This window comes from Cyprinodon variegatus, unplaced genomic scaffold (assembly GCF_000732505.1).
Source record: "Cyprinodon variegatus isolate N-32 unplaced genomic scaffold, C_variegatus-1.0 Scaffold227, whole genome shotgun sequence".
Lineage (NCBI taxonomy): Eukaryota > Metazoa > Chordata > Actinopteri > Cyprinodontiformes > Cyprinodontidae > Cyprinodon > Cyprinodon variegatus.
Window position 1 is genome coordinate 292,017 of NW_015150680.1, and position 20,972 is coordinate 312,988.

At 38.2% G+C, this 20,972-nt stretch overlaps 1 protein-coding gene across 3 annotated transcripts in view; it reads left to right on the plus strand.

The window, feature by feature from the left end:
- Positions 1 to 20,972, plus strand: part of rc3h2 (ring finger and CCCH-type domains 2) — a 33,770-nt gene continuing 12,798 nt past the window's right edge. For 2 of the 3 annotated variants that reach the window (XM_015381061.1, XM_015381063.1), the window contains exons 1-8: positions 7,654 to 7,792; positions 12,737 to 13,066; positions 13,154 to 13,271; positions 14,077 to 14,310; positions 16,579 to 16,754; positions 17,433 to 17,633; positions 19,012 to 19,144; positions 19,742 to 19,860. In XM_015381061.1, coding sequence (XP_015236547.1) covers positions 12,836 to 13,066; positions 13,154 to 13,271; positions 14,077 to 14,310; positions 16,579 to 16,754; positions 17,433 to 17,633; positions 19,012 to 19,144; positions 19,742 to 19,860 — 1,212 coding nt within the window. In that variant the 5' untranslated portion in view covers positions 7,654 to 7,792; positions 12,737 to 12,835. Of the gene's footprint in view, positions 521 to 7,653; positions 7,793 to 12,736; positions 13,067 to 13,153; positions 13,272 to 14,076; positions 14,311 to 16,578; positions 16,755 to 17,432; positions 17,634 to 19,011; positions 19,145 to 19,741; positions 19,861 to 20,972 lie in introns of those variants that run through there. The other variant, XM_015381062.1, reaches the window with a different exon arrangement.

A 20,972-nucleotide genomic window follows, 5' to 3' on the forward strand; every position in this document is an offset into this window, starting at 1 on the left:
TAAAACCCAGCGAGCCCACGCCTCGAAAAGCGGCTTGTTCCGGCTTTGCCCCTGTGCATCTATTTTATCCTTTCTCATCACATCAAAAATAGTGCCCCTCCGACAGTTACGCACCATCATCTATCAGTATTGGGAGCACAAACAAGCGTCTGTTCCCCGAGGCGCAGGGATGGAATGATGCGTAACGACGCAGCAGCGAACCAGTGCGGCCCGATGCTGCTGCTGGTGGAGCGTCTGAAACGCAGCTCTGGCTCCATCATCACAGGCGGAGCGATACCATCCTCTCCTCTCAGCGTTGGTTTGTGAAGCAGAGTGTGGATCCTAGTACCTGTCACGCACAGAGACAAACACGGAGCAGATTGGACGCCTGCGTGGAGGAGACGCGCTGATATGGTTGCAAAATAAGGAGGCATCCATTTGCTGCAGCTGTTTTTTGTTTGTTTTTTTTGCAACTGATGAAGATCTTTGATGTATGTGGTTGTCCAGGAAATGTTTACTCTGATGCATTGGTTTGAGTGAGGTAAGTGACTCGCAAAACTGAGCGCCACTTTCTCTTGTTGATCATGATGGGTGTTTTGAAATTAGGTTTAAGGCAAAACACCTGCAGCACATTTTCTCAACTGGTGCTGGGGGAGTTTTTTCCCCCCAATTAATATATATTTAGTGAATTAATTCAAAATGTGAATGCAACATGAAACTATAGAAGAGTTGGGGATGGGGATATATAAACTGCAGCTTCCCAATGCTTAGAACAAACTATAAAATACACCAAACAACAACCCCTCTGCTCCCAGAATGAACAATTTAATAACAAACAGGAGCGTGAAATTGAGCAACCTCATCATAAAGTTAAATTTTGCTGCAGCCTACCAGGTTACAGGTTACTGAATAACCAGCTGATCCGCAGCTGCATAAAAGCAACCTCGTATTTTGACACTGTTACACATGATCATCAACATATGCAGACATATGCCCTGCAAAATAGGTTTTAAATCATTAATTTGTGGTTTTTATATGTGCAAAGCAACATTGTTCCACAGTTAAAAACAAGCAAGAAAACATAAAAAGAAAAACAGCAGATAAAATGTAGACTAGTGAATTTGCCATTAGAGTGGTTGATTTTCTGAGTCACATGAGCACCAATTTGTGTTAAACTGTAACTTTTTTACTATTGTTTACATCCTGTTGCCACCTAAACTGCTCAAACTCTTGATATTTACATCAGGGTAAATCTTTTTTTACCCTCAGCCAATCTGTTTTTTTGTGTGTGTGGTTGTAGATGTGGATAGATGTGAGCTTTCAGTCTTGATGTGCTTTGCTTACTCAGATTAGACGGTAGTTAAAGCCTCAGCGTTCCAGTTTTTACTATGATTCTGATTGAAAAAATGCTGTTTACTGTAGGTGGCTGTGTGGGACGATTGAAGAAATTAAAATGCCTTTCCGTGGTATTTATTTCTGAAAGTGGTGAAGGTCTTTACTGATGACAAATATTTTTGACTTTTTAGAAGGATCGGAAGAAGCTCTTACTCCACAAACAGTTTCAAAATGAACAAATCTAGAAAGACATTTACATCTGAAAGATAGACAACTGTGGTCATCACAATACTCAGGTCTTCAGGGACTAGTATTCTGCAACTATTAGATGTGTCCCTTACTGAACACACCTGGATGTAGTGGCCAGTTGTCTCCAGCCCTCCTTGTGGTTTGTTGGATTCAGCTAAGTTGAAGCAGCCTGATTTTAAGGTTGATCTAGGATAGCCTTTGAGGACTGGTTGTGTCTTAGATGTTAAAAACAACTGCCAAACCATAAATCCAAGAGAAGCAGTCTGAATTTAATTTTGCTAACTATGGAACAATGGATAAACATTTGATAAGAGTGTTTAGTTTGCCATGATACCTCTATTTTGTGAATCTAAATAAGGGTTCTGATTGATTCCCTTCATTGAATTTTTTATGGAGTATTATGAAAGTATGAGATATCTAAGGTGGTTTACAGGGTTATCAAATCTAACGATTTCCAGTACAAGAACTATGTTTGCATCCTTTACACAAAGTCAAGTTTGTTTCCAGAAAGACGGGACTAGGGAAAATTAACCCTGCTTGTTGTGATCATAGACAACATATCAAGGCATAGTCGTGGAGAGAGGCGTCTAGTTTTAGGATCTCAGGGTCTCTGTATTGTTTTTGCAGATGATGTAGTTTTGTTGGTTTCTTCAATGTGTGCTCAATCGATGAAATACCAAGACTGGAATCAACTCTTCAGTCTGGTTCTCGACCCGAAAATAGCTTGGAGTCCTTTCTCTGTGTCAAGTGAAGGTATTTTAGGCTTTTGTTTTGTTTCATTCGCTGAAAGGGGTTGTGCAAAGAGCATTGGTAGATGAATACAGGATTAGTTTGCACATTTGTTGGCACTGCTCTGGTCTGTTAGGTTGGAAGACAGAGCTGAGCAGAGAACCAGTCCATGGGTAAACAGAGAACAATAGGTGTCTAGAGACAGATACACTGTTGCAGACAGAGCCTGCTCCCATTCTCCCGCCTGGATAAGTTTGGTTACACTTTGATCGGTGGACACCTGAAGATGACATGATGAGTGTCATGTTAACTTCAGATTTATGGATATAGATGGAGTACCTTACGATAATGCATGCACAGAAATCATATGAGAACTCCATAAGAGTACAATGTCAAACTTTTTCACCACCAGACCAGTTTTTCCTGTGGCATTTTCCACCCTTGGGGTCCCAGATATTGAAAAGTGAAAAGTTATGTTTGTCAAATTTGGACCATCTTTTGCCTTCAGAAATGTCTTAATCCTTTGTGGCATAGATTCAACAAGCTACTGGAAACTTTCCTCAAAGAGTTCGGTCTGTATCGACCTTACAGCATAATGCAGATGCTGCAAATTTGTCAGATTAATCTGTTCCCGTTCCATTACATTCTAAAGATGCTCTATTGGATTGAGATCTGGTGACTGTGGAGGCCATTTGAGTACAGTGAACTGATTGTCACGTCCAAGAAACTGCTTGATGACATGGTGCATTTTTCAGCTGGGTCATAAAGGAATGGAGATGGTCAGCAACAATAATAAGGTAAGCTGTGGCGTTGACATGATGCTCAATTGGTACTAAGGGCCCAAAGAGAGCTAAGAAAATATCCTCCACACCATTAAACCATCATTCTGAACCATTTATACAAGCCAGGATGAATTCATGTTTTTTTTTTTGTTGAAACTAAATTCTGGCCATACCATCCCAAATGTCGCAGCAGAAATCGGGACCCATCAGACCAGGTTTTTTTCATATTGTCCAATTTTGTAGCCCATCCGCCTCAAAGTTCGATGTATTGTTTGTTCAGAGATGCTCTCCTGCATACCTCAGTTGTAAACAGTCCGGCCATTCTCCCCTAAAATCTGACATCAACAATGCATTTGTGCCGGCAGAACTGATTCTCACTAGAGATTTTCTCGTTTTCAGACTAAATGATAAAAAAAAATTAACATAAGTATGTTGCCTGAAAGTTCTTAAGGAATTGGAAAAAAACAAAACAAAACTATAAACCTATTATAAACCTGTATTTATAAAGTAATCACATTTAAACTTGATGAATTGGGAACAAAATACAAAACAAAAGTTATATTCAGACTGACTTAATTAGTTTTGCTTTGTTTCCATTAAGTCACCTGAGCTGCTTTTATGAGCTCTGACAGCTCAGTGTGAAAAACAGCTGATCGCAGCCTGTTCTCTACATCCACTCTGTTCTTCACAACTCAAACATATAAGAATAACTTACTTTTCGGTTGATAAAAGCTTGTTTATTTTTCAAATGGTCCTCACAAAGCAGAACAGATCCCACCCTTTTTTTGTTTTATTACCTAATAGATAAAATATTTTCCTGTACCCATTGCAATGCACTTGCGGACCACTAGGGGTACACATACCCCAGATTGGGAATCTCTGCATTAGATGCTCGGACAATCACCTGATATTGTGTAACCACTATATAGTGCCCTATAAAGCGATTAGGGCGTGCTTTTGGACACAGCATTGGGTTGCTGCCATGTAAATGGCTGATTAAAGATTTACATTAACGAGCAGTTAATAGAGTGCAGTGATACAGGGGCTCATATCTCTATTTAAGGCTCTTGTTATGATTGGCAGTGCATTATTTGTTTTATAGAAACCCTTTTTAACACTTCTGACAGGTGATGAAAATGAAATATATTGAGACATTTCCTGCTTGTGTGGGTGGAAACCTTGTTGAAAATAGTGTTTAGTAGTCTTACTGAGTTTATTTTTATATATAAATTTGAGCCTGTTTTAGGGTGTATAATTAACAGCTTAATAATTTTTTTTAAATGAATTTATATAAAGAGTATGTTTTGTAATTTAAAACCATTTTTGACCATATAAAATCTTATTTTTACAACAATATTGGCAGCATATCCTGATGCAGGTCTCTGCTGTTGTTACAGGGTTACTCACCGGTAACTGTGTCTTCTCACTTTGCTGTGCTGACTTTACAGAAACGCCAAGATGGAGTCGAGGTTAAAATTTTATGACACACTTTCCATTCCTTGACTACTGGCTGCACATACCCCCGGAGTCATTTCAGTACAATCTTGACAGGTCACCCTTTAGGCAAAAATATAAAAACTTAGTTTCAGTTTCATTTTAAGATGTTTGAGAAATGAAAAATTTGTAGTGTTTTTATTTGGTCCCAAAATGAAATACTACACAACTTCTAATATGTCAACATTTGTTTTACCTTGCTTTAAAAATAATAAAGTCTAATTTAATGTATGATATATATTAGGGCTGAAACACTGAGTTAGATTAATCTTGATTCATCGATTATTTAAATAATTGTCAATTTAGAGTCTCTGCACTCGTTAACTGGAGTGTAGAGACTCTAAAACATGTCTTTAGCTGACAGAGAATCCCACTTAGAGCAGTAATTATATGAATAAAGAAATATATATATAAATATTTTGCTTTTAACATTAAAAAACATTCTTGTTTGTCAATATGATCTATCCAGAGCTCCACATGTGGAAAAGTTTCTCCTTTAAAGAATCTTTGACTATCCTATGTTTGACTGAATATTCAATTATCAAAATAATCGTTAACTGCAGTCCCTATACTGTCACCGTTTTGTATTTGTTGGCTCTGCTTAACATTTCTTTTTGAGTTCTCATATATTTAATTTCCTTTTTGTGGTGTTTTCTGGTTGTATTTGAGTTGTTTACCCTCTGTTGCCCTCTTGTGTCAGTCTTCTTCCCATAGCTCCCTTCTAGGGACAGTTCATTACCCCAGTCTTTGTTCTGTTTGACATATATACCCCTCCTCTTCAGTGACTGTTTGCTGGTTCCTCGTTGTTTCTTCATCCTCATGCATATTTTCCCTGACTTCAAATTTTTGGTTTTCTGTATTTTGTTATTTTTGTTGCCACCTTTTTAATTATTAAATCTGCAAGAAACCACTTCAGTTTCCGCCTCTGCATTTGGATCCTTTAAACCTCCAACGAACCTGACCAATACAAATAAAACATACATTTCTGGTTATATTTCCTTTAAAAAAAATGTCATCAGTCAGGTAAATCCTCCCTAACTATCCTAACTGGCATGATTGGGATTTTTTGGGGTTGATGGGAGGAGGATAGAGAGAATCCAAAGACAACATGCAAACTGTATAAGTGGGATGTGAACCTGCTTGAAGCTACTTCTGTTAGAGTGTTAAACAAATGTGCCACGGTGCAACCCCCTGTCCAGACCAGTCAACAGAAATCCTTCATTTGATTTGACAGGCTTTTTTAGGACACACAGGGATTAAGTTCTAATTTTAACCTATGTCTATCTATCCATTCATGTTCTATAGCCTGTTAATCTTGTTGATGGTAATATAGGTAGGGTTGGAGCATTACATAGTGGTAAATGGATAACAGGCATGGTGCATCCTTAATGGGTCTCCTCACATTATGCTCACATTTAATGACATTGTAGAGTGACTGGTTAACCTAACTTTTTTGAACACCACAGAAAAGCAGAGTACCCGATAAAAAGAATGCCTAGAGAATCACCTGCTTGGATTTGAAACCCCAAATATTCTGGCTATGGAGGCAGCAGTGCCAGGCACCAATGTACTGTGTGGTATTTATATAAAACGTGTAAAACCATAAGGACCTCCACCTACTCAATTACCATTCTTTCAGTTTCGAAATGCGCAACCTATTTCCTCATTCTAGCACTTGTCTTTCTCAGGTTCCCAGAATATTAACGAATAGCTACAGTTTGACAAAGGTGTTAAAAGAGGCTTTTTGCATCATGCGCAGATATTAATGTGATATCCTTTTATTAGCTTTGGGGTGAATGAAGGACATGTTGACGGTAAATATTTTAAATTAAAGACTTAACAACAAACAGGAGATAAAACACTAAATATTTTTGGTAATGGCAGAAAAAAGTGATACCTGGGAGCTGGTATAGAGGATACCTCATAATACAAATAAAGCAGAAGGCAGGGTGTAGTGTGGATTAGCATTAGAACATGTTCACTTTATATACAGGATATAGATCTGGAAATGACTTCCGGGTTCAGCTTGCATGTCATCCCCATCTCTCTCTGTGCTCGTCACTGTCAAGCGAGTAATAGATAAGAACCACTAGTGGCATAGTATCATAAAAAGAAGGACAGCTAAGGCTTTACCTCTTCCTGTTTATGTGCAAACTCAGGTTTGTTACCCAGTTTGTTACTGGAAATTGCAAAATCAAACTCCAGTTTACCATTACTGTATGTAATGTTGCAATCACAATGGCATAATTACTCACGTTAATCTCTTTCACAGTGCTTCATAGCTAATATTACTTTTCTGTTAGAGATTACAGCCACCATGATATAATCTCTTTAAGCAATGACTCATATGTTGCCAAATTGGTAAAGCAGCGAGCAGCAATAATAATAATGAGAATCTGTTTTTAGTTTATTGTTTCCAAATAAGCTTCCCTGAGAAAGTTACCCTTTTTTCTAGCCTATTTCTTGGTAGCTGAAGCCATATTTAAAATAAACCCCAAACATTTAGGATCATTTTCAAAGATTAAGAGAAAATTAAAATTCTTCAAACAAGCAGCTCTTTCCATTTTTTATCATTTCGGTAACATTGTCAGCCGAATGACTGCAAATGCCATATGCTCATTTTCTTCAGCCTCTAAACATGAACTGCAGCTCTTATAGGTCAGTTCCTGTTTTTTTTTTATAATCTCAGTATAAAGAGGATCTTTATAAGGAAGTTGTGGTCTGCTGCTGGTATATTGCACCCACCCACTTTTCATGTCACAAGACTGAAAGTTTTCATGAATCATTTTATTTTATTTTTACTCAGGTAAATTCATGCGAAATGCACCACTTTGAAAAAAATGATTCATATGATTTTGTTCTTTATTTAAGTTGACCAAATTGTGGTCCAGGATTATGTCTGTTTCTCTGAAGGAGAACAGATGCAGGGGGGAACAACACCCCATCCTCCTCCTCCTCCTCCAGGGTTCACCACTCCCTAAGAGAGAGCACGCGCTATCCTCTTTCACTGTAAAACTCCCCACCCACAGCAGTTTTCCTTAAAGGCCCCCCTCCTGCTGAGCTGAAACTGTCACATGAGGGTGAGCTCAGGGGGTACTGCACCTTAGGTGATATATTTTGGGGTCCTCGTTGGAAGGGAAATATGACGCGCCAGGACAGAACGGAGCTGTCCACGCGGGTGAAGGAGCCAGCGCTCGCGTCGCGCGGTGCCAAGTGTCCAGGAGGTGCGTATATGGTGCCACCATTACTAATAATCACAAGCTATTATACAGCAGCAGAACTACAAAGGAAAACTAGAGCATTTTCATTTTTTTTTTTTTTGTGTGTGTGATCGTTATGGTCATTTAAAGTGCAATGGCGCACGTGCGTAATGCGTAATATGCGCTGTTTATTTTCATCTGTTTTGGAAAAGTCTTTGACTAAAACTGACCTAAGGGGAATCCCACCGTTGCAATGAAACGGTAAAACCGGTCTTATCTGTGTTTCAGGTGTGCTGCTGTAGCTCCTCTCTTTCCTCTTTCATTTTCTCTCATATTATCCGCGCGTGCGTTTCTATTAGGGCTTCCTCACCGGGGCCATTTTTTTGGGGTGGGGGGTTGCTTGGCGTGTATTTTTTTATTTTTTATTTTTTGTTCACCTGCTCCACGAGAAGCGCCAGCTGCGTGGGGTTGGTGAGGAGTTTGAACAGATGTAAGGGACTATGAAAGCAACAGGTGCTGCTCACAATCTGCCTGCAGGATCAGGAGCAACTGTTCATGATGGCGCCTAAAGGCAGCTGAGGAGTGTTAATGAATGTTTTTATTTATAGGATGAAACCACATGGAGAAGGCCGGTATCCAGTTACACTAGATGTGAATATGAAATAAGAGATTTAAAAATGTGCAACGATAAAAAAAATATATATATATACAAATAGGGGATTTAAAAAAAAAGGGAAATAGCTCTCACAGCCATAAAACGTGCTGTTATTTAGCTCTCAAAATTCACCCAGGATTTTTTTGCATTAGCCTGTTTAAATGGTATTTCTGCATGTTATATAACTGGACTGATGCATATGTTGTCGAAGTTAAGCAGGTACTGAAGTTTTAGGTCACTTGTATTTAGACTATTTTTTTTCCCCATTAACTCAAAACGCTTAATTGTATCAATCGCTCACACTGAGATCCATCCATCCATCCATCCGTCCTTCCGTCTGTCTGTCCATCCATCCAGCCTTCCTTCCTTCCATCCCTCCATCCAGCCTTCCATCCGTCCGTCCATCCATCCATCCATCCATCCATCCATCCATCCATCCATCCATCCATCCATCCATCCAGCCTTCCTTCCACCCATCTGTCCATCTGTCCATCCAGCCTTCCTTCCACCCCTCTGTCTATCCACCCGCCTGTCCATCCATCCATACAGCCTTCCTTCCTTCCATCCGTCTGTCCGTCCGTCTGTCCATCCATCCATCCATCCATCCATCCATCCATCCATCCAGCCTTCCATCCATCCATCCATCCATCCATCCATCCATCCATCCATCCATACAGCCTTCCATCCGTCCATCCGTCTGTCCGTCCGTCTGTCCATCCATCCATCCATGGATTTTTCAGTTTGGTTAGAATTCAAGCAAGTCATACCTTAAGCTGGAAACATATTAAAACCTCATATTTTCTTCAGTGTTTGCAATTTATTTTAAAAAACATCTTTGCACTAAAGAAATTAACATTTGTCAGAATCATTGTTGCTGCTTGAACAGTAATTGGCAAATTCACATGTTTGTGAACTCATACCTAGAGTTGGTATTTTTAGCTGTTGATTCTTAAGCTTGAAGAACTTTTTGTTACTCTGTATTTAAATGCTTCAAAGGAAATCCGAGTTTCAAAACAACTAAAATACCTCAACAACCTAAGATTGGTCTAAAATGCTTTCCTTAATAAACAAATCTTTTATATCTACTTGATATTGCTTGTTGTTGTTGTTTTTTTAAAAAGTGAAACAGTGCAATGAACTCATTGTAAATATGACTACATTCTCAAACAATTTTGTAAACATCACAAAAAACGTCAGCAATATTTCATTCACATTAAACTTCGGGGATAGAATATTTGGGAGGCTATTATTTCAAATCCCTTGCTTTTATGCTCTGACAGCTGATTGTGTTGTCAGCCAAATAGTTAAACTTTCACTTCACTTCATTCTCATATATGAAATGGATTTTTTTCAAGAATGAATGATGATGTAAAAATTAGGTTGACTGTTAAAAAATGGAGTTACTGGTTAATTATTGTCTTAGCAGTTGCATTACTAGTATAACAGTTACATTCCCCCTGTGTTGGGCAGCTCTAACGCTACTAAACTTAAATGCTATTTAAACACTATTCATGGTTGTATAAGTTGAAAAAAATTAAATGTAAGCCTTTCATTTTTACTATATACCATACTGTAGTTTTAGCATCTATTTGTGTTCAACAAAAAGAGGCCATGATACATAATAAAATAACAGAAAGACATTTATACCAAAGACAGTTAAAAATATTAAGTGGTCGCAGAGGTGACTAAATGAAGGTCTCGTTTTGCACCTTTATAAGATAATCGATGCACTCCACAGGTCCTCTGTTCTTAAAATATGTTATCAGGACAAATTTCATCCTTAAAAACATATATATGCAACTGTAAGGGAATTAAATAACTAAGTTTATGAAATCTAAGACAGATGCCCATCAAGGGTTAAACTTTCCTAAAGGATGGGTCGATTTTCTTCATTATCTCCACTGATACAGATATTAATATTGGATCATTGCATCTCTAATCACTGCCCCTAATAGAATAACAGGGTGTCTTTTTATGCCTGCCTTGTTATCCTTGTTACACTATTTACAATTTACTAAGAATGCTGACCTAAACATTATTTAGACTCTTGATACGCATGTTACTTTCCACATTTCTACTTTTATCTATCAGATGCATCTGTCAATTAAGAAAGATATTTAATGATTCTTTTTAGTAAAACTGATACTTTGAACTGCAGACATTGTGAAGATTAAACCAAATATTGTAATTAATAAATGGTCATTGATCTGCATCAGGTCCAACTCAGGTTAAACTTTAGGATAAATATTAAGTTATGTTTATTAATCGGTATCAAAGGAACCCGGCTGTCCTGAAACCCAAAGATCAGCAATGGAAGCAAATTAAAAAAAATCATCAATCAGTTGACCTTTAATCAATAAAATGCAATAAGCTATCAATGCAACAGAGGAAGGTAATATACTGTAACAATACAGTTCCCTTAATGCCTGAGTTGTAATATTGGAAAATGATGTGCAAAAAAAGCTTGTGAAATCCCCACATGTCATGTAGTTATTAAGTACTATAAATAAACACTTAATGAGGCATCAACTTAAATGAAAAACGCACCGAATAATGTTGTGAAAATTTTACAGTTATGCATAATTAAGAATAATTATTTCCACTAACCAAAAATTTCCGTTTCCAATACGCTGTAAGAAAAAATGCATTGCTCTGGATCCACGTCACCATCTTCACAAATTTATTTTATGCAGTTTGTTCAAATTTTTTCAACTAGGGTAAAGTGAAATGCATGTTTAGTAAGCAAAGACATACAGTTGGTCTAACAGTGTTTTGCCCAAATTCAAATAATGTATTTAAATACTAACAACATTCTTTCATTTTTGCTCCGTAAAATATGTCTTTTGACGATAAAAGAAAAGCCGGAAAGTAAAAAGAATGAGTCTGGAAGAGCAGAGGATTGTACTAAACAGAATCTACCATAAAGATGATGCAAAGATTCCTTCTTTGGCTGGGTCTCAGTATGTCCTGCACAATCAAATAAATAGCTTTATTTGGAAAGCTTCTGCAAATTCATTAACATTTCCAGTCTGGTCAAAAAAGACAGAATTCTTTAGTTCTCCAGACGCCTAAATTACAGGACCGTTTTTTCATTGCATTTAACTACAGAAGTCTGTTTAGTTTTTTTTTTTTTTTTGTTTTTTCCCATGATGTACGTTTGGTGAATTTGTTTTGTCTTACTTTTGATAATGACAACCAAGGTCAGTACAACCGTAGAAACGTATCACCTGTCACACAGTTGTTGGAAATGTTTGGGAACAACTGACACGAACAGGTGGCATCGGATCGAGCATTTCTCTAAAAAAAAAAGGATTCTTGTCATATTTTAGCCTTGAGTGTCTTCCCTTTTTTAGCTTCTGTCTATAAGCAGTGGCGTTCTGATTCAGCAGGAATTTAGCATTCATATCACAAAAGAAGCTTTAGTGTTCAGAAAGTGAAGGAATATGTGTCTCATCCAACAGGTTTCTAAATTGGAAGTTAGTCAGAACCATTTGTTGTTAAGCTCCCTTGCAGGTAATGGTTTCCTCTGGATTCTGGACAGAAATGTTTATACTTTACACTTTAAACTCTGTACATAATGAAAGCAGCTGTGTCTTTTCTGCTTGTGTTGTAGTGACTTCCTCTGAGAAGACCTTAGATATGAAGGCTTGTTGGGTTTGATTCTTGCTTAGGGTGCTAGAGGTCCTGGGTTCAAATCCCAGACAAGCTCTTTCTGTCTGTTGTGGGAGTGGTGGCTAAGTGGTTAGTTAGGGCTTTGAGAATGTTATTTGATGCTCTCTATGTAAGAATATTACACCATGATGACATCTTATGGCTTCCCAAGAGTAAGGGTTAAATGCACAATTAAATTTCTCCATTGTGAGATCAATAAAGTTTAATTATTATGAGTGTATTTTTTTTTAATTTGCTATAGGTCCGGATAAAAGACAATTTTTTTTAAACTTTGCTTTTAATACTTATCAAACTGATTTATGCTTAGTATTTTTGTGCATACAATGTTTTATCTTTCAGTGAAGAACTTTGGTCTTCCTGGTTTTGTTGTAAAGTGCTATACAGATAAACCTTGATTGATTGATTGATTGATTGATTGATTGATTGATTGATTGATTGATTGATTGATTGATTGATTGATTGAGTGATGGATTCATTTGCTCTTTAAGCATTCATGCAAAAAAAGGAAAGAGCTTAACTTTAAACTTTAGATGTATGCATGTTGCAAAATTATTGTAGATAATAACCACACATGGATATAGAATGGAAAAGTGACCTTTTGAAATGTAAATGCTTATAATCTGATTTACTTCTTTCCGCAGCGTCCTCGTTGGCTCTATCAAAAGGCTACTCTGGCCGGGGCTCGTGACATGCGCTCTTCCTGAGCCGGGTGAGGTCTCCCTCAGCAGCACGGCGGCAGCATGCCGGTGCAGGCAGCCCAGTGGACAGAGTTCCTGTCCTGTCCCATCTGCTACAATGAGTTCGACAGCAGTGGCCACCAGCCGATCAGCCTGGGCTGCTCCCACACTGTGTGCAAGACGTGCTTGCACAAGCTGCACCGCAAGGCCTGCCCCTTCGATCAGACCCCCATCAGCACAGACATCGACCTGCTGCCGGTCAACTGCGCCCTGCTGCAGCTGGTTGGAGCAGAGGTGAGATAGTCCCTGCACGTTTCATTCTAGATTTGTTCTTTTGAGATGCTTCACTATCTAATTGCATTGTCTTTGTGTGTGTTAAAGGTCCCAGAAGTTCAGCCTGTGAGCCTAAGCAGTGCAGCTGATGTTGAGCACTATGAGATCTGCCGATTGTGTGTAGAAGAGCTGGCTCTCTACTTGAAACCGATCAGTGGTGCCAAAGGTACGGAATATGTACCGTTATGTGAACTTTCTTTGAAAGACAACTTTGCCTTGTCTCTACAGATCCCATTAAGATCATTTGTAAAAGATCAATTCAAAGTTGAACTTGTGAAGTAAAGAGGAAACTCTACAGCTCACTTCATTGTTTTTACAAATCCAACCTTAAAAATGATGCATGCTTTTATATTCAGCCCCAATAAAATAAAACTTCTAAGAATCAAATTTCTCTACAACTATACTATAGCTCCATGTCTGTTAGGCTACGACTTAACTTGGTTCACCAAGTGACTGAGATTTTTCCGTTTTTTTTTTTTAGCACCCAGTTAACAATACTTTGTGATGCTGCTATGAAAAACCCTGACATTAAAAAAACATAGTTAGGGTTGGTGAGGTGGGTTTTTTAACAAGACACAAGAGTTCAGATGTATTTTTGGGTTGAGAAGAATATTGGCATATTTGGACATTTGCTGTAGAGAATTAATCTCTTCATATTCAGCCTGCGGAGGCTGCTTGTAAAAACTGGCATTCATATTTTCACACATCTCATGATGCCAGAAGCCTCTGTACTTTTATGATTCCTTGAAAATATTCAGCTTTATAAGAAAACAGGACTACTGTGGTAAACCAAGTCACAAATCAGTAGCTTGATTATATTACATGGATAATTTGGACCTTATGTTGTTGTTAAGACTGATTTACAAAATGGTCATGATTTCAAGATGAGCTCTGTGAAATTAGTATATTTTTAATTGAAGAAATACTTCATTGGGTATATACTAAACTGTTTTTTCGCATGCTCCCTCCAGGTGTGGCTAACCTGAGTTCGAGCGTGCTCAGCAGACCCATGCAGAGGAAGCTGGTGACCCTGGTGAACTGCCAGCTGGTGGAAGAGGAGGGTCGTGTCCGCGTGGTTCGGGCTGCCCGCTCTCTGGGGGAACGGACTGTAACTGAGCTCATCCTGCAGCACCAGAACCCCCAGCAGCTCTCTGCCAATCTCTGGGCAGCAGTGAGGGCACGTGGCTGTCAGTTTCTGGGTCCCGGTGAGTCTGTGTTTCGCAGTACACTTTGTGGACATGAGCAAACATTTTTGCAGTTGTAGATTCTGTTTGTTTTTTTTGTAAAAAAAAACAATTTATTTATTCTTAATGAATTTTACAACATTTTTTTAAATGTGTTCGAGCTTGAAACTTGCTACTTAAATAAATAAAAAATTTGCCAACAGAAAAAAACTTGAACAAAAGAGTAGGTTTTAAGAAAAATACATATTTTCTATTAGACAGCAGCCTGGACACCAATCCTATTAAAAGAGGGGAACACTTTGACATTTTTTAAACTGACCTTTACTCTTGCTCCAAAACTATGTCAGAATTGCTAGTCTAACAAAGAAGCAAAAATCCCATAACTTCTGTTAAAGGTATAGGGGAGGATTTCCCCGAATTTTTGAAAGGAAACGCCCTCTCCCCTTAAAAATGCACAACCCTGTACCCGCTCTCTAGAGGGAACGCCAATTAAATGTGTGCGAGAGCGTGCACCAGCCCATTTCTCCTCATTTTAATAGCAGTGAAGTGAAATGGATTCTCCAGATAGCATGCCAAAATTAACCTGTCTAGTAGAAACTTTGCAACCGAGTCATTTATTTTTATTTATGTATTTTTCACCCGCAAAAGAGCATTTTAGCGGGTGACCCGTTGGGGACCCGCGGGTACCCAACCCGTTGCAGGACTCTACCACGATGTGAAAGAATCTTCCAAAACCAGTCTTGTCTTGTTTCTCTCTTCTAAGACCTTTCTCTTCTTCACATAAACTTCGTAGTCACTTTTTCTCTTACGCCCCTCTGGCATTTTCAAAGAACCATGGTGAAAAAGGCGAGCTTCGATGATTGGCTGAAATCATAGCTCACCACACATATATTTCTGAAAGTGCGCATGTGCAGAAAAAAAGATAGCTAACTGGGGATGAGCACGTAGGATGGCCTTATGTAAACATCACCAGAATGACTGGCAATTAGGAGGACCAGTGGTTAGTGCCCACAACCCATATGTGGAGGCCTTAGTCCTCGACGTGGGCAACCTGGGTTCAAAACTGACCTGTGGTCCTTTGCCGCATGACTCTCCCCCTCTCTCATACCCCATTTCCTGTCAGCCTACTGTCAAAAAATGAGCCACTAGTGCCATAAAAACTCAAAAGAAAAAAATGAACTATAGATGAAAATCTCACTCTCAAGCCAATATTGGTATGGCATGCTCAACAACTGATGTGTTAACTGCACTAACCATCTCTTTTGCTATTTAAAACCTGTAAGTCTGTGAATATTTCAGTTTCTTAGCACATGTAATTAAATGGTTAAATCCCTTAAAACCATTTATACACATGAAGTCAGTATAAAAAAGTATAATTTGGCTCAGACACAAAAGATTTTTTTTTGACATGCCTGTTTAGTTTTAACGATGAAGATGGTTTGAAAAATGTTTTTGGAACAAAATGGCTTTGATTTGGCCGTTTGACCATTTGTGGCACCTTATTGTCTTGTTCAATTATTTTTAAGTTTACATACACAAATTTTATACAATTGGAGAAACTGTTTCAGTGGAGGACTAGAAATCGTTTTCTTCCTCTGCTTACTTACACTTCCCTCCAAGTAAACATCTCTGGGAAGTGTAAGAGTGCTCACTTCTTTTTCATTTTATCTGCCAGTAAACTTGCTGAGAATTACCACGTTTTCTTTTTTAAATCAAGCAGTCAGCAGTTTCCCTCTGCAGTTTAAGATGACGTGTCACCATCCATATATGGGCATTGTGTTTCTGTTTAACAGGGGTCCCAAAAGCTTTCTAAAGTTTCCACTTTAAAAGCTTTAAAACCAAAGAAAAGGCCAAAATGGTTTACACTTAAAAGATTTATTCAAATTAGAATATTTTCTCGTTTCCATCACTTTTTTATCTCTCATTTTCTATTTTATTTGTATGAATTTACTGTGTTTTTTTACTGTCAGGTTTGCATATGACTCATAGAATTTGAACCTTGTAATGTGTGAATATTAATTAAAGTATTGTCATAGGACATTTTGTGTTGATAAGTTCTCTTCAAAGTTGCCAGAGTTACTCATTGTGCATTACCTCATCCACCTGTCAGCTGGTCTTGGTACCGGGTGTCCTGTGATGATTACTCATAGGGCAGATTCTGACTGGGAACACGTTTCTCATCATGATAACAGAATGAGTTGAAAAGTCTGAGGACACCTGGATGTTTTTGAACTATTTCCTGTTTGTTTACCTTTGCTGGGGTAAACTCCCTCTATCTTTACTCCTCAGCGATGCAAGAAGATGCGCTGAAGCTGGTTTTACTGGCTCTGGAGGACGGTTCTGCTCTCTCCAGGAAGGTGCTGGTTTTGTTTGTGGTCCAGAAGCTGGAGGCCCGGTTCCCCCAGGCGTCCAAAACAAGCATTGGCCATGTGGTGCAACTACTCTACAGGGCCTCCTGTTTTAAGGTAAAGGATAAATAAAAACATTTTCTTTTTTCAATGGGTCCATTTAAATTACATGAAATACTAAAACTATTTGAAGAGACTTCATGTGTCATCATAGTTAGAGCTCCTCCAGATAGACCTTTGATCTGTGTGTATTTCTAGAGCTGTTATTTGATGAGCGACATCTCTGCCTGGACAGAAATGCTAACTATCCACTCATGATGTAACCTCCAGCTATATTCGCCCCTTGGTGCTTTGCAGGCTGGGCGGAGACAGTAATGAGACTCAGTGGCAGGCAGATTAATTCACAGGATTACAGAAAAAAAAGGACAAAGGAGTGCAACTTAAGCACAGAAGTCATTTAATTATGTTTTGGTTGTCGTTAACTGATTTTTTGTAGGGTTATATGTTGGTGTCTTATGATGATTACTCATAGGGCAGATTCTGAGTATGGGAGAGTCCCTTCATGTGATCAGAATTTGAGTTTATGAGTCTGAGGACGCCAACAAACAATCAAACCTAATCTGTGAAGGATCTGACATTTACTTCAAAATGCCTTGGACTGTTTTTTTTTTGTTTTGTTTTTTTTTTGACTGTAGGCAAATTATAAATAGAAATGTTTTGTTTCCTCTTTTCTCAAGCTTTGTGAGTTACTCACTTTTCTTTTTTTCTCACAACACGCTCTGTCCTTACCATCAGGTGACTAAGCGTGATGAGGACTCCTCCCTGATGCAGCTGAAGGAGGAGTTTCGGACGTATGAGGCGCTTCGGAGAGAACATGATGCTCAGATTGTCCACATTGCCATGGAGGCTGGCCTTCGAATCTCTCCTGAGCAGTGGTCCTCTCTCTTATATGGAGACCTGGTTCACAAATCACACATGCAGTCCATAATTGACAAGGTATCATTATTATTAATGATGTATTATAGCATATTTATTAGCGCCACAGATTAAGATAGATACAACCTTTTAAACTGGTAAAAAGAATCATTTAATTTGAATACCTTCTCAATTTTTATCTGTTATCAATTGTCCAAACTCAATATCTGGGGAAGAATTTCTGTATTGATCTAACCATACTTTCATATCAACATATAGAGCTATAACCCATTTATCATTTCCTGGCGGAGGAGCCCATATATCTGTTTGTTTACTTGGGTTTTTATAATTATACTCTTATATTATACTCTATATTTCTATATAGAGTATATCTATATTTATTTTTGACTGCAAAATTTGTGCATTGCAACAACACATATCTTCTGTATTTAACCAATCAAAACAGCAAGCTTCCACTGTGCAGAGGTTGGGGAGCATTTTGGTCCTAAGAGTTTTACTCAGGGGCCAAAAGTGTCAGTCTGTTGAATTGAAATCTTCTCTATTATGCGGCTACTTTCCTCAAAAACATATAAAATATCATGGTTTTAGCTTCTTGGCAGTAAGAGCTTCTACTAAAGGATGAGGCTTCGTCAGCTCTTTATTTCAGCTCTGCAGGAATTGAGCCCAATCTCTTCATTTGTTCGGGAGCTTTAACGCGGCAAATAAATGTAAAAATGTGTGAATTTGTGACAGATGTTCTCCGTCATGCCTGCTTCTATCATGTTTTTGTGCTAAATGAAAATGATACCCTTATTCTTTCATTTCCAACTTTTAGTTCCCCCTCAAGCGGTTAAGAACAATTCACAGAAAAGCCAAACCTTCTTATAAAGCCACATGGCTCAAAGCGTGGGGAAAAAGTAGCATATTCTGAAAAATACAGTAGTTGCGTTTATTTAAAGCCATCACAAGATTAATTTAACACTGCAGCTTTAAGATTATAATAGTATGACAGACAGGTAATTTTCCAGCTAATTTCTAAATCAGTGGTTGATGTGAATGCAGCTTCTAATAGTTCTTAGCAAAGCTGAATTGAACTAAGCTGCAATTTCTTAACTTTTGTTCTCTTATACCATCCTCTCATTGTGTATGATAGTGAAAAAAACCTGAATCATCCCTAAACATTTTATTAAGGTCCATTATTTTAACTTCATGATTTTGGCTCTAAGTGTAGATACTAATGAGGCAAGTTTTAGCCATTTCCCAATTTAGTACGGTCAAAAGCAGTCTGCTTTATTTAAATGCTATGTGAGATTATGCAGCTGCATTAAAACACTTAAGTGTAATATTTCAGTCCAGGCTGATATGGATAGGGAGCTAATAATTCCTGAGGGATCTGCACATAACAGAAAAAAACTAATTCAAGAGCACTTAAACTAATCTTTTATTGTGTGTGCTGTAGTTGCAGTCTCCAGAATCATTTGCAAAGAGCGTCCAGGAACTGACGATTGTTCTCCAGAGGACAGGAGACCCTTCCAACCTAACCAGTCTTAGACCACACCTGGAGCTCCTGGCCAACATAGATCACAACCCTGGTACTTCATTTTTGTATCTTTACTACATCTTTTTGCTGAAAAAAACATTCTTACAAAAGCTACAAATTTCCATTAACATCTACTGACAATACCTGATGGCTGGAAATATAGTTTATATGTTTAAAAAAGTGTTAAATCTAGATTCATATTGTAGTATATTGTATTCAAATTTGTATCTGTAAAATGATGACTTGCATTATGACAAATTGTCCCAACATTATCAGGAAATAAATCAATTTAAAGAAAAAATATATATTTGAATAAACTACAAAAGTTCACGTAATACTTTGATAATGAAAGCAGCCTGGGTAATAACAAAAGGGCAGGATTTGTAATCTGCGGTTTTCATCTTAACCACACGGCCAACACAGATTGAACTTTGACAATCTACAGAAAAAAATAATCTGTGTGACATTTAAAGAGGTCTGACTGATTTCCTTATCTTTCTATTTCAAGCTTAAACCTCTATCAAAGTAGACTTTTCAGATTTTATATATTTATTTATGGTCTGCCTTTTCAACCACAACTGTTATTTTATAGTTCATTTCCATAATTTACCTTATCTTCTAATCCATATTGATGTTAATCTGTGTGCAGATGCCCCAGCTCCATCATGGGCAGAGCTGGAAAGTGTGATGCTGGCTGTAAAGTTTGTGGTTCACGGTCTGGTGGAGTTCGTCCAGAACTTTAGCAAGAAGAGCCATGAAACTCCACAGGTACGCTTATAGACCAGAGTAATGCCATCCTGCTCTGATAGTAGATGTTTGTTTTCCCCTGAAGAAGGCATCATTTCAGTACACCTCAATGCAGACTGAAGCAAACTTAGTTCTTTTTTCATTTGTCACTGAATGTAAAGAAGTTCCTGTAACTAAGAAAGCAGGAGTAATAGCACAGCTGTTACTCTGTTACTGCCATTTACATGTTTGTAACTTTGCCTTAACCCTGATGATTTTGGTTGGAGGTTTTAGAGGCCCTAAAGAAATGAATATTGAAATAACAACATTTAAACAAATTCAATTGAATATAAATATTCAGTAAACAGTTTTTTAGTTTTTTAATGGGCTTAAGTATTACATTTAAGGCTGCTCAGTGGCACAATGGGTAGCACTGCTGCCTTGTAGCAAGAAGGTTCTGGGTTTCATTCCCGCCCCGGGGTCTTTCTGCATGGAGTTTGCATGTTCTCCCTGAGCATGCGTGGCTTCTCTCTGGGTACTCCAGCTTCCTTCCACAGTCCAAAAACATGACTGTTAGGTTATTTGGCTTCTCTAAATTCTCCTTAGGTGTGAGTGTGTGTGTGAATGGTTGTTTGTCCTATTTGTCTCTGTGTTGCCCTGCGATGGACTGGTGATCTGTCCTGGGTGGACCCCGCCTCTCACCCATAGACAGCTGGAGATAGGCACCAGCACCCCTCGCAACTCCAGTTGGGATTAAGCATGTCAGAAATGAATGGATAAATATTTTTTCAAATGAAATGAAGAAGAAATTGTACATCCTTTCTTTCTAGACTTCCAGGCAGTGAGGGTGTACCAAAAGCTGAAATGATCATGGAAATGGTGTAGTGACCCTTGTTTACTTTAAAAGGCCATTGCAGCATTTTAAAACCCAAAGAAGCAAAAGGGCAAGACAGGATTTTCTTTCATGGGAATTTATTCTGTCTTTGCTGAAAAGGTTTCCAAGGTTTAGCTTCAGCCAAGAAAGATGACGCTAAGAGGCAAACTTTCTGCCTAGAAGTTATTAGGGAAAATACAGCATGGATCTGTTTGCAGTTTTCATGTTTCACTGTCAGCTGGTTGAAGGGAGGCTATTGCATTTTTACAGCTGATTTATA